General features: G+C 43.3%; 1 protein-coding gene across 7 annotated transcripts in view; it reads left to right on the top strand.

The window, feature by feature from the left end:
- Positions 1–23,914, top strand: part of LOC139566939 (transmembrane protein 131-like) — a 124,186-nt gene that overhangs the window by 54,512 nt on the left and 45,760 nt on the right. For all 7 annotated transcript variants that reach the window (XM_071388318.1, XM_071388320.1, XM_071388324.1 and 4 more), the window contains exons 4-7: positions 10,412–10,483; positions 15,235–15,358; positions 16,180–16,296; positions 17,309–17,413. In XM_071388318.1, coding sequence (XP_071244419.1) covers positions 10,412–10,483; positions 15,235–15,358; positions 16,180–16,296; positions 17,309–17,413 — 418 coding nt within the window. The remainder of the gene's footprint in view (positions 1–10,411; positions 10,484–15,234; positions 15,359–16,179; positions 16,297–17,308; positions 17,414–23,914) is intronic.

Raw genomic sequence — 23,914 nt, forward strand, 5'->3', positions numbered from 1 at the left:
TGCAACAATTTTTCCTGCTTTGTAAAACATGTCTCAGCAAAGACTGTACTTGTCAGACACTCCCCTATAGCAGCCATCTATAAGCCTAGATTATAAGGGCTGGAAGCCACAAGCTGCTCTCTGTTTCCTCTTTCATACATGTAGCCTAGGTACATTTGTGTCATGTCGATTGCACATTATGTTCTCAATTCTCATAAAGCTTCAACATGAGATCCTGATCAGATCACACTCTGGACATGTTAAAGACCACCTTGAAGGGTTATTAACAATGTAGCCTATTTTGTCATACCAAAAACGTGCAAGTCCTGGTTGTGTTGTTTTCGAGTATTTCGAGTATTGACTTGTACCTTGTTGTAGCTACATCCATAGCCTACATGTGGCTTGGTGTCAATGTAGCTGTTAATGCCGCAAGCTAGTTGTGAGAGGGTTAACTTTAGGGCAGTATGTAGATTTCATCATTTTGATTTCATCTCTAGGATCAGGCTGGCAAAGTGAATGACCTTGGGCTGTGCTAGGCTATATATTTTTTACACTGGCTGTGGCAAGCCTCCAGACTCACTGGGTACTCATCAGTCAGTGTTTTTTGTTGTTGAGGAATGTAGCTCGCATAAGACATCGCCTGTCTCACTTTGGAGCAGGGTTTCGTTTAGGGAAATGTGGCGCCAGTCATTTGACCAGCAACATTTTTATTTACCGGACCTTTCAGAAATGTGCCGACCTTGCGCTATTGCGCAATCTGACAGATTTTCCACTCAAAGGCTCTGTATCTGTATGCTGTGTGATAAGACAGCCTACATAATGAATATCCTGTACACACGCACCAATTTAATTCCAATAAATGATACCAATTAACCTATAGACCGATAAGAATGACCAGTCAAATGTATTTCCGTAGACTGATATTTCCATTAATTACTTGGCTATAAAGCATTATTTAGTAATGGGATTTTTTATTCTTCTCCTGGACAATTGGCTGGCGGCGGTTTTATTTATTGGCCTTTCAAAAAAATGTACGGGCAAAAACTGCTATTATCGGCTAACGGTAATTATCTACCTCAGATCAGCCATCTTGTTTGTGTTTATAAATCAGTGGTGTTTGTGTGTGAACTGATTAGGCCTGTGTATTTCTTAGGCTTGTCCTTCCAAATGCTTTTAGACAATTGTCGCAAGGCACATGCCAGCGGTGTCCGACATCCACTGCAAACAGCCTCTCTTTTTCCAAGCCCTTCATGTACTTAATGCCGTGTGACCACAGCATGAACTTTCTCCCCTTCACCTCTCCCTCCTCCCTTCCTCTCCCGTTGTCTTTTTATACCTCTACACAGCACACCGCATTGCAGGCCAGCGATGCAGATCCCTAGGATGCTATAAGCGGCGGTAGCAGTTGGCTGGCGGTGACTGGTATGAGAAGCTGTTAATAATGTGAATAACCACCCCTAGCCTGAATATATTCATGGCCTATTTTATTCTCTCCGTTAATGACTGGGGGAAGCTGCCAGTGTACAATGCCTCTCAACTCGTAACCACCCGCAAAGTGTCTGTTTGAACTATATTCAGAACCTGTGCAGGTGGGTTAGCGTGCTTCAGGGATGGTATATGTTCAGTCTCTTTTCTTTTTTTCTTGGGAAATTGTGTGTGCGTTAGCGTGTGTGTCAGACCATTGAAGAATAAGACATTTTAACATAAGTCTTTATTGAACATGAGTCTGGAGTAGGACAAGGGTTTTATGGCATAAGATGCATATTATAATAATTAGAATGTTTATCATGACAATGATATGAAGTGTGATAGATTGGATTCTATTGGACACGTTGAGTTTATATAGCTTCCATTCGAATCCGTTATATCTCATTAGGAGCCTATACTGTTGGCTTCCATCATTAGCAGGGTTTGGGTCAGTACCATTTAAATTCCAGTCAATTCAGAAAGTAAACCAAATACCTATTCCAAATATGACACCACACGATATATTGCCCATCCCTATAAAAGTTGGGCCCAGTGTAGCCTGTTACTCAGTGAGGGACAGTGCAGGAAACCAGAACTGAAAGGACAGCAAGCAGTGCTTCGGGTCTGCTTTATGATATGAGTCACCTCAACAGGCACCACCCAAAAGGACATACAATTCAACAATCATTCTGCGGTCCAGAACATTCGCTACGTCTGTACACACTGTACAATCCAGGAAGTCCCCAGTAGTAGCCATCCACTGTGCCTCTTTCAACTCTCTCTCCCACCCCTCCCTGGGTATGTGAGGCGGGATCCCAGCTGTTGAAAGCTTGGACAGGAAACTGACAATCTGGAGCTGATGGAGAGAGCTCGCCAGCTTCCAGCTTACCCTCGCCATCCAGCATGTTATCCGTCCTGAAGTGTGAAAACATGGCTTCTTCAATGTGTTGATTTGATTATCACTCAGGGAGGGGTGTGTGTGTGTGTAGGGTAGTCTTTCAGCCCAGGTGTTGCGTTTGAGTTTCCATGTGTGTTCTGGTGATGTTAGTGGGAGTTGACGTATACTTGGGTCTGTTTTTATTGGATGATGATTGGAGTTGATGTTGATGACATGCTTAAAACCCAGAGCTCCCTTTTCTGACTTCAGCATACTTGAGCATGCCAACTTCATGTATCATTGTGAACCCCTCAATCTACACCTATATTGTTAAAGCTAGTTTGGCTTCCATCTCTGTCTCTGCTGTCAACTCACTGAATAGCTGTGTCAGCCCTCTGTCAACAGGTCCAGATCAGGTTCTCCTCCTCACACACTACAGCTGCCGGCTCTCTGCTGTGCAGACCTCCGTCACAGTGCTCATTAGGATGGGACGTCACACACACACACACACACACACACACACACACACACACACACACACACACACACGGCCACCACGAACAACACACTGGTCGCAGCAGGGTGGCAGAAATGACCTCATACTAGCCGTCATATAGTGTGTCATTGAGAGAGAAAGCACAAGTTCACTTGTTGATTTTTGGTGAGAGTGGATGTGAGAGAGTAAGGGATAGGGTGTGTGTGCATGTGTACTTATTGAGTTCCCAGTACAATATGTTGTAGGCTGTGTGGGGTTCTTTTTTAAATCGCTACCTCTATCGCATATCGGCTTCTTTTTCACCATAACCACTCGTCTCTATTTGTGTAACAAAGCCGTTTTTAGAGCGCAAACCTGACGGTCTGACGCAGGTGACAAGACAATGTAACCCACTCAGTCTCAGGTAGATGGAGTAGGTTGAATGTGCTCTAAACACTGATCTTGGGTCAGTTAAGCATTTTCCCCACGAATGGTTAAGGCTAGGATTAGGGGATGGAAAGCTGATCCTAGATCTACCTAGGGGGAAACTTCATCCTGGAGCCAGGTGGATGTTGCCATGGTCTCAGCCAGACTAGCCTAACTGATGTACATGGAATTGTCAATGTACCAGCCCACTCACTTATAGCCCAGGGCCCAGTGTTTCTCAATACTGGTCTTGGTGACCCCACAATGCACATTTTTGGTTTTGCCCTGGCAATAACACACCACACCAACCTACCTGATTCCACTTATCAACTCATCATCAAGCCATGTGATTAGTGGAATCAGGTGTGTGCACCCATTTGGTTTCCCAGTAGGGCTGGGAATTGCCAGGGACCTGTATTGCGATGATCGTGTTTCTCATGATTCTATATGTATTGCAAGTTGATATTTAGATTGTATTGTGATTCGATGTTCCAAACAATATTGATCACTGATTCAGAGAAACGAGAGAGCATAAGAAAACATGTTTTGATCAGATAAAATTGCTGAAAACAAATTAGCTCCCTATTTAACATTTTCACACGTACCAACAAACGGGTTTGATCATTCTACAGCGTATGCTTAAACCGGTGTGATTAGAGCGCTTATTTAGAACGCAACAGTCAGCATTTGCGCTAGCCACACAGTTTTTTTCACGGAAACATTTTACACACAGTCCTTACAAAGTTATGTCCTGAATGTGAAAGTTTATTTTTGGATGCAATGTTCAGACACTCACAGAAATAGCACAGCATACACATTCATCCAAACCGGAAAATGTAGGCTACATTAGTCCTAGCGTTTACTAAGGAAAGATTGACGTAACACAAGCAGTCATATTTAGAGAACTTTTGGCTGACAGAAACCACAATATGAATTAGCTAATAGCAATTACTATTTATACACTGCTCAAAAAAATTAAGGGAACACTAAAATAACACATCCTAGATCTGAATGAATGAAATATTCTTATTAAATACTTTTTTCTTTACATAGTTGAATGTGCTCACACAAAAATTATCAATGGAAATCAAATTTATCAACCCATGGAGGTCTGGATTTGGAGTCACACTCAAAGTTAAAGTGGAAAACCACACTACAGGCTGATCCAACTTTGATGTAATGTCCTTAAAACAAGTCAAAATGAGGCTCAGTAGTGTGTGTGGCCTCCACGTGCCTGTATGACCTCCCTACAACGCCTGGGCATGCTCCTGATGAGGTGGCGGATGGTCTCCTGAGGGATCTCCTCCCAGACCTGGACTAAAGCATCCGCCAACTCCTGGACAGTCTGTGGTGCAACGTGGCGTTGGTAGATGGAGCGAGAAATGATGTCCCAGATGTGCTCAATTGGATTCAGGTCTGGGGAACGGGCGGGCCAGTCCATAGCATCAATGCCTTCCTCTTGCAGGAACTGCTGACACACTCCAGCCACATGAGGTCTAGCATTGTCTTGCATTAGGAGGAACCCAGGGCCAACCGCACCAGCATATGGTCTCACAAGGGGTCTGAGGATCTCATCTCGGTACCTAATGGCAGTCAGGCTACCTCTGGCGAGCACATGGAGGGCTGTGCGGCCCCCCAAAGAAATGCCACCCCACACCATGACTGACCCACCGCCAAACCGGTCATGCTGGAGGATGTTGCAGGCAGCAGAATGTTCTCCACGGCGTCTCCAGACTCTGTCACGTCTGTCACATGTGCTCAGTGTGAACCTGCTTTCATCTGTGAAGAGCACAGGGCACCAGTGGCGAATTTGCCAATCTTGGTGTTCTCTGGCAAATGCCAAATGTCCTGCACGGTGTTGTAAGCACAACCCCCACCTGTGGACGTCGGGCCCTCATACCACCCTCATGGAGTCTTTTTCTGACCGTTTGAGCAGACACATGCACATTTGTGGCCTGCTGGAGGTCATTTTGCAGAGCTCTGGCAGTGCTCCTCCTGCTCCTCCTTGCACAAAGGCAGAGGTAGCGGTCCTGCTGCTGGGTTGTTGCCCTCCTACGGCCTCCTCCACGTCTCCTGATGTACTGGCCTGTCTCCTGGTAGCGCCTCCATGCTCTGGACACTACGCTGACAGACACAGCAAACATTCTTGCCACAGCTCGCATTGATGTGCCATCCTGGATGAGCTGCACTACCTGAGCCACTTGTGTGGGTTGTAGACTCCGTCTCATGCTACCACTAGAGTGAAAGCACCGCCAGCATTCAAAAGTGACCAAAACGTCAGCCAGGAAGCATAGGAACTGAGAAGTGGTCTGTGGTCACCACCTGCAGAACCACTCCTTTATTGGGGGTGTCTTGCTAATTGCCTATAATTTCCACCTGTTGTCTACTCCATTTGCACAACAGCATGTGAAATTTATTGTCAATCAGTGTTGCTTCCTAAGTGGACAGTTTGATTTCACAGAAGTGTGATTGACTTGGAGTTACATTGTGTTGTTTAAGTGTTTCCTTTATTTTTTTGAGCAGTGTAATTCAACACATCACAGGTGAGCTCAAAGTTGATCGAAATAATTGAGTTAAACACTTTCTAGAAATTAAAAGTAATCCGGCGATGGGTAGTTTGTGAGCTCCGCCATTTTAGTTTTTTCGCATCAACCAACGATAATAAGAGGAGACGATGAGTTTGTTCTGTTTGTTGTATGCATGTTCGGGGGGGGGGGGGGGGGGTGTCTATGATCATTCACTTCCCTTCATTCACTTCCGGAAGTTTACTCAAAGATTAGTGAACGATTCCTTCACCTCATTATAACATCTTTTCTCTGACAGACGTTTACGTGACACCCAGAATGCATTGTATAATGGCAACAAACATGGCGCCACACATAGCTGACAAATAGCTTAGCATTAGCTCATTATAACCAGTACAACAAAATACCCCAAAAGTATTTTACACACATCCTAGGTTTCCATTACAATCTATGCAATAATCGTAATGCATTACTTGTCACCAGTACTTGAAAATGTGAATAAAACTGTACATACATTATGCTCCATACTAGGGTTGCACATTTTGGGAAATATTCAGAGGTTGAAACTTTCCATGGGAATATATGGAAATGAACGGGAATATATGGGAATTAATAGCAATATATGCAAGTTCATATTAATACAATTTAAATGTAGATGTTTTTTGCAATGGATATATTTACCACATCATATGGAGACAAACATACACCTTTAACCTTATCATAAGTAGACATAATTGCAAATGATTAAATCCTCATAAATAAAAAAAACAATGTAGTTACGAATTGAACTTCAATTAGGTGAGTTGACTCTTCACATGGGATGATTTCACTGAACAACAAAATAAAAGGAATATTGAATGATCCCCAATGTCCATCACATCTCCCAAAAACGTTTTCTACATATATCTGTAAAATGATAACCAAAGCTTTAGTTTTTAGACTGTCTTCCTCCTCAGGCTTCCATGTCTTCTCCCTGGACCTCCTCAATGTCCACCTCTTGAACATCAGACTCTGAGGCCTCATCTTCACTGTCACTTTCCAACCTTGTGGAGTATGGTTCGTTGTCACGCTCAAAAAGCCTCAAATTTGCCCGGCTGGCCACCAATTTTTCAACCCTTGTATTGGTCAGCCTGTTGCGTGCTTTGGTGTGTGTTCCCAAACAAGGACCAGTTGTGCTCTGAGGCGACGGATGTTGGTGGGGTTTGGAGGATGATGGAGGCAACAAGGGAAAGAGCCTCAGATCCACAAAGTCCCTTCCATCAGGTGGCTGATGAGATATGTTGGCACGACTGCCATATTGCATCTCCATCCCAAAGCCCTTCCTTGCTTGGAAGTGTACTTCGCCAGACTGCCAAGAACCTTACCCTCATCAGGCCAAGGTGGCGAGACACGGTAGTGATGACACCATAGGCCTTGTTGATATCTGTACCAGACAGGATGCTCTTGCCAGCATACTTGGGGTCCAACATGTACGCTCCGGCGTGTATGGGCTTCAGGCAGAAGTCTTCACGCTTTTTGATGTATTTCAGAACTGCAGTTTCCTCTGCTTGGAGCAACAATGAAGTGGGCAGGACAGTACGGATTTCTTCTCTTACATCTGCAAGCAGCGTCTGAACATCAGAGTGGATGGCATATTGTCTCCCTCAATCCGTGCAATGGCTACTGCTATAAGTTTTCAGGAGTTTCAGGCTGCTTACCGCTCTCTCACAAAATACATCATCCAGGAGGATCCTCTTGATTGGGCTGTCCATATCGGCAGATTGTAATATGACCATTTCTTGGAGAGACTCCTTCCCCTCCAGGAGACTATCAAACTTGATGACAACACCTCCCCAACTGGTGTTGCTGGGCAGCTTCAATGTGGTGCTCTTATTCTTCTCACTTTGCTTGGTGAGATAGATTGCTGCTATAACTTGAGGACCCTTCACATACCTAACCATTTCCTTTGCTCTCTTGTAGAGTGTATCCATAGTTTTCAGTGCCATGATGTCCTTGAGGAGCAGATTCAATGCACAAGCAGCACAACCATTGGGTGTGATGTGAGGGTAGGACTCCTCCACTTTAGATCAAGCATCCTTTATGTTCGCAGCATTGTCTGTCACCAGTGCAAATACCTTCTGTTGTCCAAGGTCATTGATGACTGCCTTCAGCTCATCTGCAATGTAGAGACCGTGTGTCTGTTGTCCCTTGTGTCTGTGCTCTTGTAGAATACTGGTTGAGGGGTGGAGATGATGTAGTTAATTATTCCTTGCCCACAAACATTTGACAACCCATCAGAGATGATTGCAATACTGTCTGCTTTCTCTATGATTTGCTTGACCTTCACTTGAACTCTGTTGAACTTTGCATCCAGCAAATAAGTAGATAAAGCATGTGTGGTTGGAGGGGTGTATGCTGGGCAAAGAACATTCAGAAATCTCTTCCAATACACATTGCCTGTGAGCATCATATGTGAACCAGTTGCATACAGTTGTGGCCAAAAGTTTTGAGAATTACACAAATATACATTTTCACAAAGTCTGCTGCCTCAGTGTCTTTAGGTATTTTTGTCAGATGTTACTATGGAATACTGAAGTATAATTACAAGCATTTCATAAGTGTCAAATGCTTTGTTGAGAATTACATTAAGTTGATGTAAAGACATGAATGGTCTCAGGATGCTTTACTGTTGGCATGACACAGGACTGATGGTAGCGCTCACCTTGTCTTCTCCGGACAAGCTTTTTTCCGGATGCCGCAAACAATCGGAAAGGGGATTCATCAGAGAAAATGACTTTACCCCAGTTCTCAGCAGTCCAATCCCTGTACCTTTTGCAGAATATCAGTCTGTCCCTGATGTGTTTCCTGGAGAGAAGTGGCTTCTTTGCTGCCCTTCTTGACACCAGGCCATCCTCAAAGTCTTTGCCTCACTGTGCATGCAGATGCACTCACACCTGCCTGCTGCCATTCCTGAGCAAGCTCTGTACTGGTGGTGCCCCGATCCTGCAGCTGAATCAACTTTCGGAGACGGTCCTGGCGCTTGCTGGACTTTCTTGGGCACCCTGAAGCCTTCTTCACAACAATTGAACCGTTTAAATCAGAAATGATTTAAACACACTTTGCTGTAGGCTACTATTTACTAGTTAACAAAAAATCATGTATGTCATAAAATATATTCACCCCACCTATTATTGTAATCAAAACTTACCAGAAAGCATGTAGTCCTTGGCTCAGACAGTGTAGTAGTGTGGGCTCAATAGCATCTCATTAGTGTGCAAGATCTTGAGAATCTGCTGTACATGTGATGGAAGAGTGCACTGTGCATGTAGAGGGTTGCAATTCCATTGAATTGGGGATAGTTTAATCAAAATATGCCACAAGACCTGGAATTGCCTTATGTGTATCCCACAAAAAGGTTCACTGTTATAAAGCTAACTTTTTTGATGAGTTTAAGCAAAATTCCCCAGCTTAACTTCCCATGGAAAATGTATGGAAAAATTCCAGAAATTTACCGGAAAGTTTCAGACCCTTCGCAACCCTACTCCATACATACATACATACATACATACTATACTGTATGTTACAGTAGAAACAACAACACGGTATACAGAAAATAAGGCACTTACTTTGATAGCAACGTACACATGTCCAAAGTTATTATTTGTAATGAAACAACAATGCAACAATGCGAGCGCCAGTCAGAAAATGTGCTAGTTCTTACAAGACTGCTCAAATGTCCTCATACTTGATGTGCGGAAGAAATGGGGTAGGGCTGTCCTCGAAGAGGTAAGTTTATCCAGCTCAGTAAAGTCTTAAACATAAATTGTCCACAACACTGAAATCTTCTGTGTGAATTAATGAGGAGGCGGAACACACTTCAATTCAAACTGTTAGAAAATACAACTTGTTAGAAAATAATTGGAAATTGACAAGTTGAAACATAGCCTATAGATAAGTAGCAGGTAGCGCGTGTTAACTGTCCTGTTGCGTAACAATCACATTAGAGATATTTGGAACAAGCTATGAAGGAAAAATAATGGTGTTTTTGTGCAGTGACAGCAAACTTGCGAAAAAATAATATTGCGACATCGTCAATACGATATCAAATATAATATATGTAACTATCGATTTATGTTTGATAAATAAGATGCATAACGAATATGCTATACACCTGCCAATTTTACAACATTGAAGTCTCCTTGACAACATTGGATTCAGACCTCTGATAGTTTAGAGTTTCAGATATGAAACTGAAGTAGATGTGTGTGATATCTGACGTCCCGAGAGCTATTCTTATTGAGCTCAGAATTAGAAACTACCACTTTCTGTTGTAGCGGTGTCCCCGGAGATTGGCTTCGTTGTTTTGCTGCGTGCATCGACGTTCACCTGTAGTGCCATGCAGGGGCATGTTCATTACAGCAACGAAAAACTTTCTAAAATGTTTTGCAATGGGGAAAAAAGTGCAATTTTTTTTTTTTTATGAGTAGCATGCTCAAGTGTCTCACAGAGGATTCTGAATTTCGCCACCACTCTGGCTGCATTGTTAGGCAGGAGAGTCAACGTTTTGCCAAGTCGCCCAAGCGCTCACTTGTTTCGAATGATAAGGTCCCATTGGAACTCATTGAGTTGAAAGGTGTACGTGTACATAAATGTGTTCTTCTCTTTTTGTCTTTCTTTCGCCAGCTCCTCGTTCTACGTGCCGGAGAATGGAAGGCCGCTGCGCTTCCAGCCACCATCGCTGGAGTTTGGGACACAGTGAGTTTTTCTCTCACTTCCTGGTTTCATAGAAAAGGATTCATTAACATAAGCCAATGTAAAGACAATGATAAATCCTGTGTTTGGAGCTACTATAACCAACCACCTCATTTTAGACGTACACATGGGTGCAAAAGACACCGACTCCAAATCACAATCCGACAGTTATAAGAGTAATGTGGAAAAAGCATTTAGAATAGCATCGTAAGACAAAATCCACAAAATATCTGTAACCTTTACCTAACCTTGTCGGGATTATGTCACCGGAAGCCCCCAAGAAGAAGCACAGCTATAGAAAGTGATGATAAAAAGCCGTACAAGTGGAAAAGCTCTCTATAAAGCGGAGGGGCCTTTTAAATGCAGAAGAAGCCAAAGGAACAGACAAGCGACGACTGTGAGCATCTCAGCTCTCTTCCCATCAGCGCGAGACTGAATAAGAGAGAGGGTCAGACCCAAGGGGAAAGGTTTAGAACTCTGCTGTTTGCCTCATTGCTCCCAAAACAACCACCAGAATAGCGAGACTCTTTGTTGTGCATGGATGGCCGTCCCCACTGCTACAATTTGCAGCTGAAAAAATGTATCCTATGACATTTTATTCATTCTTTTGAGCCATATTCAAAAAAAAATGCCCCAAGGTCTACGTTTATTTCCCTTTTCTTTATCTATTGGTCCAAGTATCCAAGATATCTATTCGTTAATTAGTTCTGTTTCTAAATCTGAGAAATACCCCATTCCCAACCTTTCGGTGTAGATTATAATGAATCCAACAAACTAGGAAACACTAGGTCCGACCTAGGATGTATCCTCGCCCATACCTTATTGCTACAGACAACGGTTGCTATATGACTGAAGCGTTTAAACATTTAAATCCCACGCCCTTGTTTTGCGACAGTGGCATCAAGCAAAGCAGGCATAACATAACGCAAGCACACCAGCGCAAAGTGTTAAACTCAACCTCATCCCTGCCCACTAGCCTTGCTAGTCTCTCGCTAACTAGGCTAACCCAACGGCCCAGTCATTTCAGCAATGGCAATATACAGTGTTGATATGCAACGTTAGCACACCCTGCTCTCTCTCTGTTTGCCAGGCAGTGCAGAGGCACCCAGGCATGCCCAAAGAGACCCTTATTGACTGAAGTTTTGTCCTAAATGTCACCCTCTTCCCTATATAGTACCAGAGCCATATGGACACACTATTCACTATGTGTAGTGCACTACTTTCGCAGTATTTACTGTCATCCCGTAGTTTAAACACACAACAAGCCCCCTGTCCCCACTACAATGCAGGTCCCCAGTCATGTGTTATGAGTGGATAGGACGGGCAGTAGCTTCGCATAAAGTGGATGGAATTTTTGTCATTGCCGTCAGCATTGATTTGAGGAAACGTAGATTATATCAAATGTATGTATTATAAAATAGGCTAAAATACATCTACAGTTGAAGTCAGAAGTTTACATACACCTTAGCCAAATACATTTCAACTCAGTTTTTCACAATTTCTGACATGTAATCCTAGTAATAAAAAAAACTGTTTTAGGTCATTTAGGATCACCACTTTATTTTAAGATTGTGAAATGTCAGAATAATAGTAGGGAGAATAATTTATTTCAGCTTTTATTTCTTTCATCACATTCCCAGTGGGTCAGAAGTTTACATACACTCAATTAGTATTTTGTAGCATTGACTTTAAATTGTTTAACTTGGGTCCAACGTTTCAGGTAGCCTTCCACAAGCTTCCCACAATAAGTTTGGTGAATTTTGGCCCATTCCTCCTGACAGAGCTGGTGTAACTGAGTCAGGTTTGTAGGCCTCCTTGCTCGCACACACTTTTTCACTTCTGCCCACAAATTTTCTATAGGATTGAGGTCAGGGCTTTGTAATGGCCACGCCAATACCTTGACTTTGTTGTCCTTAAGCCATTTTGCCACAACTTTGGAAGTATGCTTGGGGTCATTGCCCATTTGGAAGACCCATTTGCGACCAAGCTTTAACTTCCTGACTGATGTCTTGAGATGTTGCTTCAATATATCCACATATTTTTCCTTCCTCATGATGCCATCTATCTTGTGAAGTGCACCAGACCCTCCTGCAGCAAAGCACCCCCACAACATGATGCTGCCACCCCCGTGCTTCACGGTTGGGATGGTGTTCTTCGGCTTGCAAGCATCCCCCTTTTTCCTCCAAACATAACAATGGTCATTATGGCCAAACAGTTCTATTTTGTTCCATGAGACCAGAGGACATTTCTCCAAAAAGTACGATCTTTGTCCCCCATGTGCAGTTGCAAACCGTAGTCTGGCTTTTTTATGGCGGTTTTGGAACAGTGGCTTCTTCCTTGCTGAGAGGACTTTCAGGTTATGTCGATATAGGACTCGTTTTACTGTGAATATAGATCATTTTGTACCTGTTTCCTCCAGCATCTTCACAATGTCCTTTGCTGTTGTTCTGGGATTGATTTGCACTTTTCGCACCAAAATACGTTAATCTCTAGGAGACAGAACGCGTCTCCTTCCTGAGCGGTATGATGGCTGCGTGGTCCCATGGTGTTTATAGTGGCGTACTATTGTTTGTACAGATGAACGTGGTACCTTCAGGCGTTTGGAAATTTCTCCCAAGGATGAATCAGACTTGCGGAGGTCTGCAAAAAACAATTCTGAGGTCTTGGCTGATTTTCTTTTGATTTTCCCATGATGTCAAGCAAAGAGGCACTGAGTTTGAAGGTAGGCCTTGAAATACATCCACAGGTACACCTCCAATTGACTCAAATTATGTCAATTAGCCTATCAGAAGCTTCTAAAGCCATGACATCATTTTCTGGAATTTTCCAAGCTGTTTAAAGGCACAGTCAACTTAGTGTATGTAAAATTCTGACCCACTGGACTTGTTATACAGTGATTTATAAGTGAAATAATCTGTCTGTAAACAATTGTTGGATAGATTACTTGTATCATGCACAAAGTAGATGTCCTAACCGACTTGCCAAAACTATAGTTTGTTAACAAGACATTTGTGGAGTTGTTGAAAAACCAGTTTTAATGACTCCAACCTAAGTGTATGTAAACTTCCGACTTCAACTGTATCTGTTTAACTTAATCACGTTAGGAAATTGAGTTTGACCTATCCAATGACTTCACATTGTACAGTAGCTCTAAAAGTTACTATCACGTATATATTTTTCTTGCTTGTGGTTATTATGATGACACTAGTCTGAGGAAAGCTTGCACCTGCAGCTATCTACTTTTTTATCTGCAAACCCATCCTTTAAGAGTGACATTTACAGAACTGTGGTGACTCCGGCCTATGTTGCTGGTCCCCCTTTTTATTACAAACACATCAAAATCTTAAAAGGCTAAACAGAGAGCGCTAAGCGTAGCTCCAAAGGTCACCATAGACCTTTTAACACCAGCCTGCGCTCGCTTTGTTTTTTTGGTTGATCTGAACTCCTTTGATGTCGGCCCCAGAGAAGTGTCAGATGAGCAAAAGTGCCTTCCTCGTTTCCAGGAAGTGCTAACTTGACATCAGCAAAATGCTGTAGGGTGAAGTTGCCCTTAGACGCTGATCTTGAGTCAATTTTGAATTTCTCCCACTAATGGTTAAGGTTGGAATTGGAGGAGGGTAAGCTGATCCTACCTAGAGGAAACATTTCTATTAAGGGTCAGTTCTATCTCATGCGCAAGTGTTGATGCTGTCAATGTTGACACAACCGGAAACACTTTGCATTGAGTCGCACAGTTATGCCCTGAAATTACTCTAACTACAGTGGTAACTAGAATGCAATCATGGTAAAACTGCAAATGTCTAAATTGTACTTAAACAAGAGTTTGTTTCATAGTAGTTTAGAAATATTACTTTGTCGATGTCCGAATGCTAGAAAGTATTTTACACTGATTAAACAGCATGATCATTAAACAGGTGCACCTTGTGCTTGGGATAATAAAATATACTCTAAAATGTGCAGCTTTGTCACACAACACAATGCCACCGATGTCTTTTTTTGAGGGAGCGTGCAATTGGCATGCTGACTGCAGGAATGTCCGCCAGAGCTTTTGCCAGATAATTGAATGTTCATTTCTCTACCATAAGCCGCCTCCAACGCCGTTTTAGAGAATTTGGCAGGACGTCCAACCGTTCTCACAACCGTAAACCACATGTGTGGGCGAGCGGTTTGCTGATGTCAACGTTGGTGACGGGGAGGTTATGGTATGGGCAGGCATAAGCTACGGACAATGAACACAATTTGCATTTTATCGATAGCAATTTCAATGCACAGAGATGCCATGACGAGGTCCATTGTCGTGCCATTCATCCACCGCCATCCCCTCATGTTTCAGCATGATAACGCACGGCCCCATGTCGCAAGAATCTGTACACAATTCTTGGAAGCTAAAAATGTCCCAGTTCTTCTATGGTCTGCATACTCACCAGACATGTCAACCATTGAGCATGTTTGGAATGCTCTGTTCTAGTTCCAGCCAATATCCAGTAACTTCACAGGAGAGGATTGGCGCAACATTGCGCAGGCCACCATCAACAGCCTGATCAGCTCTATGCGAAGGAGATGTGTCTCACTGCATGAGGCAAATGGTGGTCACACCAGATACTGACTGGTTTTCTGATCCATGCCCCTTCAAATTGTTGCATGTTGCTTTTATATTTTTGTTCAGTAAAGCTTGATGTTTACAATGCCTGGATAGAACAATGAGCGGTGCTTGTTATGTCCATCTCTCTCCATTTCTATCTCTCTCTCTGTAGGCCACTGGGGCTGCCAAGAGCTGAAACCATATACATACACAACCCCAGCCAGGAACTCCCAGTGACACTGCTGTCAATGTTTACATCCAGCAGAAATGTTCACATGCCTTCGTTCCACAGAAGGGTGAGTGTGTGTGTGTGTCCTTCCTTCACTCGGACACTCCCTCCCTCTCTCACTCAACCACACCCACGTTCATCCAACTTCTCCCTACAATCTCTATTTCGCTTCCCTCTCCTCTTTCTCTCTGTTTGTTTCTCTCCCTCGCGCTCTCTCTCTCTCCTTTTCTCTCTCACACTGTTTTTCTCTGCTCTCTCTTCATCTACTTCTCTCTGCTCCCCCCTCTTTCTCATGTCAGTCCCTTGGGCCACCAGTACAGCTATTTAAACTCTCAAACTGCCATTGAAACCCACAGAATTTCCCTGCTCTGCTTAGAAAGTATACCAAGCACAACAGCGTTGCATCACACTCTGACAACAGTGCATGTTACATCATTGCATATCACATTTTGTCCTATCGATTTCACGTTGAAATTAACCCACGATTCATTCACACAAGGCCTCATTCTCAGCATGATTCTTCAATATGCTGAGCTCTGCGCTCCCGAGTGGGGCAGCGGTCTAAGGCACTGCATCTCAGTGCAAGAGGTGTCACTACAGTTCCTGGTTCGAATCCAGGCTGTATCACATCCGGCTGTGATTGGCAGTCCCATAGGGCGGCACACAATATGCCCAGCGTCGTCCGAGTTTGGCCGGGGTAGGCCGTCATTGTAGATAAGAATTGTTCGTAACTGACTTAAGAACAAATATATATAAAGTGTTGGAAGTTGTGTGGCTCACCAGCATACCACTGAGAGTGAAGTCATGTATGAAGTCATGCTAGTATGGACATTGTAACGTAGTCGTTGCCTTCGGTGAACACTGACCCCGTGTTTTCTCTGCTTTCAGGTAATCCCACCCCGAGGGAAGGCTTCATTTAAACTCGTCTTCCTCCCGACGGAGGAGGGCATCATAGAAAACTCATTATTTATAAACACATCGGCCCACGGGGTGCTCTCTTACCAGGTCAGTAGTTATACGAGCATATGATACTAACACTCCCCGGTCTGCTTCGCAAACGGCTCCCTATTTAATGCACTACTTTTCACCAGTGCACACATGACTCTGGTCAAAAGTAGTGCACTATAGACTAGGGTTCTATTTGGGACGTATGCCCTGACCCACAACCAGGGGTTTGTTTTAATATGGACTAAAAAAGAACATTGTGTGCCTGGTGGAAGGCATGTTGTTTTGCAACACAGGAAGTAACGGCTATGATGTGATATTTGGCACCCTTGACCCCTGACCTTTGAAGACGCATCAAAGCAGATGGGTGTTAAGAGGGACTCCCGGTTGGCGCAGTGGTCTGAGGCCGGGCGTAGTGCGCGCTGACCAGGTCGCTAGGTGTACGGTGTTTCCTCCTCCGCTGGCTTCCGGGATGGATGCGCGCTGTGTTAAGAAGCAGTGCGGCTTGGTTGGGTTGTGTTTCGGAGGACGCATGGCTTTCGACCTTCGTCTCTCCCGAGCCCGTACGGGAGTTGTAGCGAGGAGACAAGACAGTAACTACTAACAATTGGGTACCACGAAATTTGGGAGAAAAAGGGGGTAAAAAAAAAAAAGGTTAAAAAAATTGTTAATTAGGCATGGTTCTTGGTAGGGAGATATATGCCTAAATATATACTGTTTACCAGTGAAAAGGCACAATTTAGTTCACCCAATCATTAAATGACTTATGTTTCCATTAAAGCTATGCTATGGGTATTGTGATATTAAGATGATCCACTCTCTAGGGTTGTACTACTTCATGGCCTCTATTAGCATAAGCAATATTAGCATGCTACCTTGGATTCATTCACATTCTTTGTTTTGTGATTTAATATTCTGTGGTCTAATCAGTCCCTTTACAATGGCCAAGTAAACAAAACTCCACTTTTGAATTGCTCTCTCTTCTGACACATTAAATATCTCTCAAGGTAAAATAAGTAATTTTTGTAATTTATATGAACGGTCCCTTTAACAGTGATGTCCTTTCACTCAGGTTTTGGGTTTGGGCGTCCACCGGGGCTCTTTAAAGGGGGTCTATAGGAAGGACAGCATCCTCATATTCCCCCACATCCAGAGCATCAAGCTGAGCCAAACTCAGGTACGTCCATTCCATTCAACTCAATACACTTTATTTATTTTCCAACAGGCAATTGTTCCTGGACAAGAAAGTCAACAGACAACACGTGGCAACAGGATAGATATGTTTACCACAACATGTACCATAACGTCACACACACATATCAATCAAATTTCAATAACATATATTTATAAAGCCCTTTTTACATCAGCCGATGTCACCAAGTGCTATACAGAAACCCAGTCTAAAACCCCAAACAGCAAGCAATGCAGATGTAGAAGCACGGTGGCTAGGAAAAACTCCCTAGAAAGGCAGGATCCTAGGAAGAAACCTAGAGAGGAACCAGGCTCTGAGTGGTGGCCAGTCCTCTTCTGGCTGTGCCGGGTGGAGATTATAACAGTACATGGCTAAGATGTTCAAACGTTCATAGATGACCAGCAGGGTCAAATAATAATACTCAGTGGTTGTAGAGGGTGCAACAGGTCAGCACCTCAGGATTAAATGTCAGTTGGCTTTTCATAGCCGATCATTCAGAGTTAGAGACAGCCTGCGGCTATGGAACAGTTGAAACTGGAGCAGCAGCATGACCAAGTGGACTGGGGACAGCAAGGAGTCATCAGGTCAGGTAGTTCTGAGGCATGGTCCTAGGGCTCAGGTCCATCGAGAGAAGAGAGAAAAGAGAGAGAGAGAACACTTAAATTCGCACAGGACACCGGATAAGACAGGATAAATACTCCAGATATAACAGACTAACCCTAACCCTCCGACACATAAACTATTGCAGCATAATTACTGGAGGCTGAGACAGGAGGGGTTGGGAGACACTGTGGCCCTGTCCAGCCAGGCAGGATATAACCCCACCCACTTTGCCAAAGCACAGCCCCCACACCACTAGAGGGATATCTTCAAACCACCAACTTAGTACCCCGAGACAAGGTGGAGTATAGCCTACGAAGATCATCCCACGGCACGAACCCGAGGGGGGTGCCAACCCGGACAGGAAGACGACATCAGCGACTCAACCCACTCAAGTGACGCACCCCTGCTAGGGACGGCATGGAAGAGCACCAGTAAGCCAGTGACTCAGCTCCCGTAATAGGGTTAGAGGCAGAGAATCCCAGTGGAGAGAGGGGAACAGGCCAGACAGAGACAGCAAGGGCAGTTCGTCGCACCAGTGCTTTTCCGTTCACCTTCACACCCCTGGGCCAGTCTACACTCAATCATAGGACCTACTGAAGAGATGAGTCTTCAATAAAGACTTAAAGGTCGAGACCGAGTCTTTGTCTCTAACATGTATAGGCAAAACATTCCATGAAAATGGAGCTCTATAGGAGAAAGCCCTGCCTCCATCTGTTTGCTTAGAAATTCTAGGGACAGTAAGGAGGCCTGCGTCTTGTGATCGTAGCGTACGTGTAGGTATGTACGGCACAACCAAATCGATAAGATAGGTAGGAGCAAGCCCATGTAAACTTTGTAGGTTAGCAGTAAAACCTTGAAATCAGCCCTAGCCTTAACAGGAAGCCAGTGTAGAGAGGCTAGCACTGGAGTAATATGATACATTTTTTTTGGTTCTATTCAAGATTCGAGCAGCCGTGCTTAGCACTAACTGAAGTTTATTTAGTGCTTTATCCGGGTAGCTCTAAAGTAGAGCATTGCAGTAGTCTAATCTAGAAGTGACAAAAGCGTGGATGAATTTTTCAGCATAATTTTTGGACAAAGTTTCAGATTTATGCAATGTTAAAAAGCTGTCCTTGATATGTCTTGATATGTTCGTCAAAAGAGAGATCATGGTCCAGAGTAACGCCAATGTCCTTCACAGTTTTATTAATTGTTTGATCCAACAGAAGATCTCTTTGTTTCTTGGGACCTAGAACAAGCATCTTTGTTTTGTCCGAGTTTAAAATTAAAACATTTGCCGCCATCCACTTCCTTATGTCTGAAACACAGACTACCAGGGAGGGCAATTTTGGGCCTTCACCATGTTTCATTGAAATGTACAACTGTGTATCATCCTCATAGCAGTGAAAGTTACAATATGTTTCTGAATGACATCACCAAGAGGTAAAATATATAGTGAAAACAATAGTGGTCCTAAAACAGAACCTTGAGGAACACCGAAATTTACAGTTGATTTGTCAGAGGACAAACCATCCACAGAGACGAACTGATATCTTTCCCACTGCTGAAGTGAAAGCCATCCTCTCTTGGGGAATGCTGCTTTTTAGTTAGCTTTGCAACAGTATCAAAAATACATTTTGGATTGTTCTTATTCTCCTCAATTAAGTTGGAAAAATAGGATGATTGCGCAGCAGTGTGGGCTCTTCGATACTGCACGATACTGTCTTTCCAAGCTAATCGGAAGACTTCCAGTTTGGTGTAGCGCCATTTCTGTTCCAATTTTCTGGAAGCTTGCTTCAGGGCTCGGGTATTTTCTGTATACCAGGGAGCTAGTTTCTTAGGGTTGCGACTGCATCTAGGGTATTACGCAAGGTTACATTTAGTTCCTCAGTTAGGTGGTTAACCGATTGTTGTACTCTGACGTCTTTGGGTAGGTAGAGGGAGTCTGGAAGGGCATCTACGAATCTTTGGGTTGCCCAAGAATTTATAGCACAGCTTTTGATGAGCCTCGGTTGGGGTCTGAGCAGATTTATTTGTTGTGATTGCAAACATAATAAAATGGTGGTCCGATAGTCCAGGATTATGAGGAAAAACATTAAGATCCACAATATTTATTCCATGTGACAAAACTAGGTCCAGAGTATGACTGTGGCAGTGAGTAGGCCCTGAGACATGTTGGACAAAACCCACTTAGTCGATGATGGCTCCGAAAGCCTTTTGGAGTGGGTCTGTGGACTTTTCCATGTCAATATTAAAGTCACCAAAAATTTGAATCTGCCATGACTACAAGGTCCGATAGGAATTCAGGGAACTCGGTGAGGAACGCTGTATACAGCCCAGGAGGCCTGTAAACAGTGGCTATAAAAAGTGATTGAGTAGGCTGCATAGATTTCATGACTAGAAACTCAAAAGACAAAAACGCAGTCATCTTTTTTTTTGTAAATTAAAATTTGGTATTGTAAATGTTAGCAACACCTCCGCCTTTGCGGGATGTGCGGGGGATATAGTCACTAGTGTAACCAGAAGGAGAGGCCTCATTTAACAGAGTAAATTCATCAGGCTTAAGCCATGTTTCAGTCAGGCCAATCACATCAAGATTATGATCAGTGATTAGTTCATTGACTATGACTGCCTTGAAGTGAGGGATCTAACATTACAGTGGCTTGTGAAAGTATTCACCCCCCTTGGCATTTTTCCTATTTTGTTGCCTTACAATCTGGAGTTAAAATAGATTTTTGGGGGGGTTGTATCATTTGATTTACACAACATGCCTACCACTTTGAAGATGCAAAATATTTTTTATTGTGAAACAAACAAGAAGTAACACAAAAAAACAGAAAACTTGAGTGTGCATAACTATTCACCCCCCCAAGTCAATACTTTGTAAAGGCACCTTTTGCAGTAATTACAGCTTGGGGAATGTCTCTATAAGCGTTGCACATCTAGCCACTGGGATTTTTGCCCATTCTTAAAGGCAAAACTGCTCCAGCTCCTTCAAGTTGGATGGGTTCCGCTGGTGTACAGCAATCTTTAAGTCATACCACAGATTCTCAATTGGATTGAGGTCTGGTATTTGACTAGGCCATTCCAAGACATTTAAATGTTTCCCCTTAAACCACTTGAGTGTTGCTTTAGCAGTATGCTTAGGGTCATTGTCCTGCTGGAAGGTGAACCTCCGTCCCAGTCTCAAATCTCTGGAAGACTGAAACAGATTTCCCTCAAGAATTTCCCTGTATTTAGCCCCATTCATCATTCCTTAAATTCTGACCAGTTTCCCAGTCCCTGCCGATGAAAAACATCACCATAGCATGATGCCGCCGCCACCACCATGCTTCACTGTGGGGATGGTGTTCTCGGGGTGATGAGAGGTGTTGGGTTTGCGCCAGACATAGTGTTTTCCTTGATGGGCAAAAAGCTCAATTTTAGTCTTATCTGACCAGAGTACTTTCTTCCATATGTTTGGGGAGTCTTCCACATGCCTTTTGGTGAACACCAAACGTGTTTGCTTATTTCTTTCTTTAAGCAATGGCTTTTTTCTGGCCACTCTTCCGTAAAGCTCAGCTCTGTGAAGTGTACGGCTTAAAGTTCCTATGGACAGATACTCCAATCTAGAGTTTATTTTTTGCCTCTGATTAATGCTTTCGTTGCCTGGTCTGTGAGTTTTGGTGGGCGGCCCTCTCTTGGCAGGTTTGTTGTGGTGCCATATTCTTTCAATATTTTAATAATGGATTTAATGGTGGATGTTCAAAGTTTCAGATATTTTTTTATAACCCAACCCTGATCTGTACTTCTCCACAACTTTGTCCCTGACCTGTTTGGGGCGCTCCTTGGTCTTCATAGTTCCGCTTGCTTGGTGGTGCCCCTTGCTTAGTGGTGTTGCAGACATTTTTGCCTTTCAGAACAGGTGTATATATACTGAGATCATGTGACTCTTAGATTACACACACGTGGACTTTATTTAACTAATTATGTGACTTCTGAAGGTAATTGGTTGCACCAGATCTTCTTTAGGGGCTTCATAGCAAAGAAGGTGAATACATATGCATGCACCACTTTTCCGTTTTCTTTTTAGAATTTTTTTAAACAAGTTATTTTTTAAATTTCACTTAACCAATTTGGACTATTTTGTGTATGTCCATTACATGTAATCCCATTACATGTAATTACATGTAATCCATTTAAATTACAGGTTGTAATGCAACAAAGTAGGAAAAACGCCAAGGGGGATGAATACTTTTGTAAGGCACTGTAAGTAGCACTATTTTGAGATGTGAGATATCACAATCTCTTTCAATAATGACAGGAATAGAGGAGGTCTTTATTCCAGTGAGATTGCTAAGGCAAACACCGCCATGTTTAGTTTTGCCCAACCTAGATCGAGGCACAGACACGGTCTCAATGGAGAAAGCTGAGCTGACTACACTGACTGTGCTATGCTAGTGGCAGACTCCACTAAACTGGCAGGCTGGCTAACAGCCTGCTGCCGGGCCTGCACCCTATCTCATTGTGGAGCTAGAGGAGTTAGAGCCATGTCTATGTTCATAGATAAGATAGACAGGGCTCTAACTCCTCTAGCTCCACAATGAGAGAGGGTGCATTCCAGGCTCACATCATACCTACAAACAAACACATTTACCACAACATACACCAAGTAGAAGATTTGCTAGCATGGCCTTCTGCCCTGCAGTGTGCAGGCCTTGCTGTATTGTGTCTGACATCTGATAGCCATCAGCAGCTGACTTCCCCTATTTGCCAGTCTCGATACAGCGATAACCCAACACATAAAGACACACACACACACACACACACACACACACACACACACACACACACACACACACACACACACACACACACACACACACACACGAAAAAACCAGAGGCATAAACACACATTTACATGAGAGGCGTACGTACGTACACGAGGTATATATACATTCATGCATGCACACACATGATCAATTACTTTCATATTTGTGTATACAGAATCACACACTTGTGCCTAAACAAACACACAAACACAAGGAGCATGCAAACAGTCACATCACACACGTACTCTCACCCACTTTTAAAAACATCAAGGGAAGGAGTGAAAGCGGCACGAGGCTTCTTTGGAGGAACGTTACCCTCGGCAACAGGAAGCAGGTGGCAGTTTCAAAATGTCAGCCTGGCTGTCTTTTTTTGGGGGGGGGGCAAGCAAGATGGTCGTTGTTATTTGACATTATGGTTTACTTATATACTCAACCACTTATTTTGAACACACTTCTTCTGTTACAACACTGAAGGCAGTATATGGCGTGCGGAACTAAAGTTTTACAAGACAACATATGGGCTGCGTCTTAAATAAATGGCACCCTATTGCCTATATAGTGCACAACTTTTGACCAGTGCACTATATAGAAAATAGGGTTTTGGTGAAGAAGTGCACTATAAATGGAATTGGGTGCCATCTGGGACACAAGCATTGTTTCTTCACTGATCTGGATATACTGTTATGAGAGGTTTTGTTATTACTAGACAGGCGTTGTGAGAGTAAAGTTGTTCCTGTATGGTGTTTGTGGTTTGTGTTTCTGTAACATGGTCTGTTGAGCTGCTGAACACATCAACAGGTTTAAATATAGATCGAGCTTTAGCAGCCAGATTCAAATTTAGTTCCCTCTTCCCTTTATTTCTTTACTCTCTGTCACTTTATTTCTCTCTTTCTTTCTTTCTTTCTTTCTTTCTTTCTTTCTTTCTTTCTTTCTTTCTATGTCTCTCTCGCTCTCTTTTTCTCTCCATTTCTCCCCCCCTCTCTGACCAAGTCATTGGATGAGGTAACTGTTATTTCACTGTGTGTAGCTTTGAGCTCACCACCACGTTTGATATTAAATAATGCACTATGCACCAATCCAAATACACTGTCAT

Source organism: Salvelinus alpinus, chromosome 39 (assembly GCF_045679555.1).
Source record: "Salvelinus alpinus chromosome 39, SLU_Salpinus.1, whole genome shotgun sequence".
NCBI classification, from domain to species: domain Eukaryota; kingdom Metazoa; phylum Chordata; class Actinopteri; order Salmoniformes; family Salmonidae; genus Salvelinus; species Salvelinus alpinus.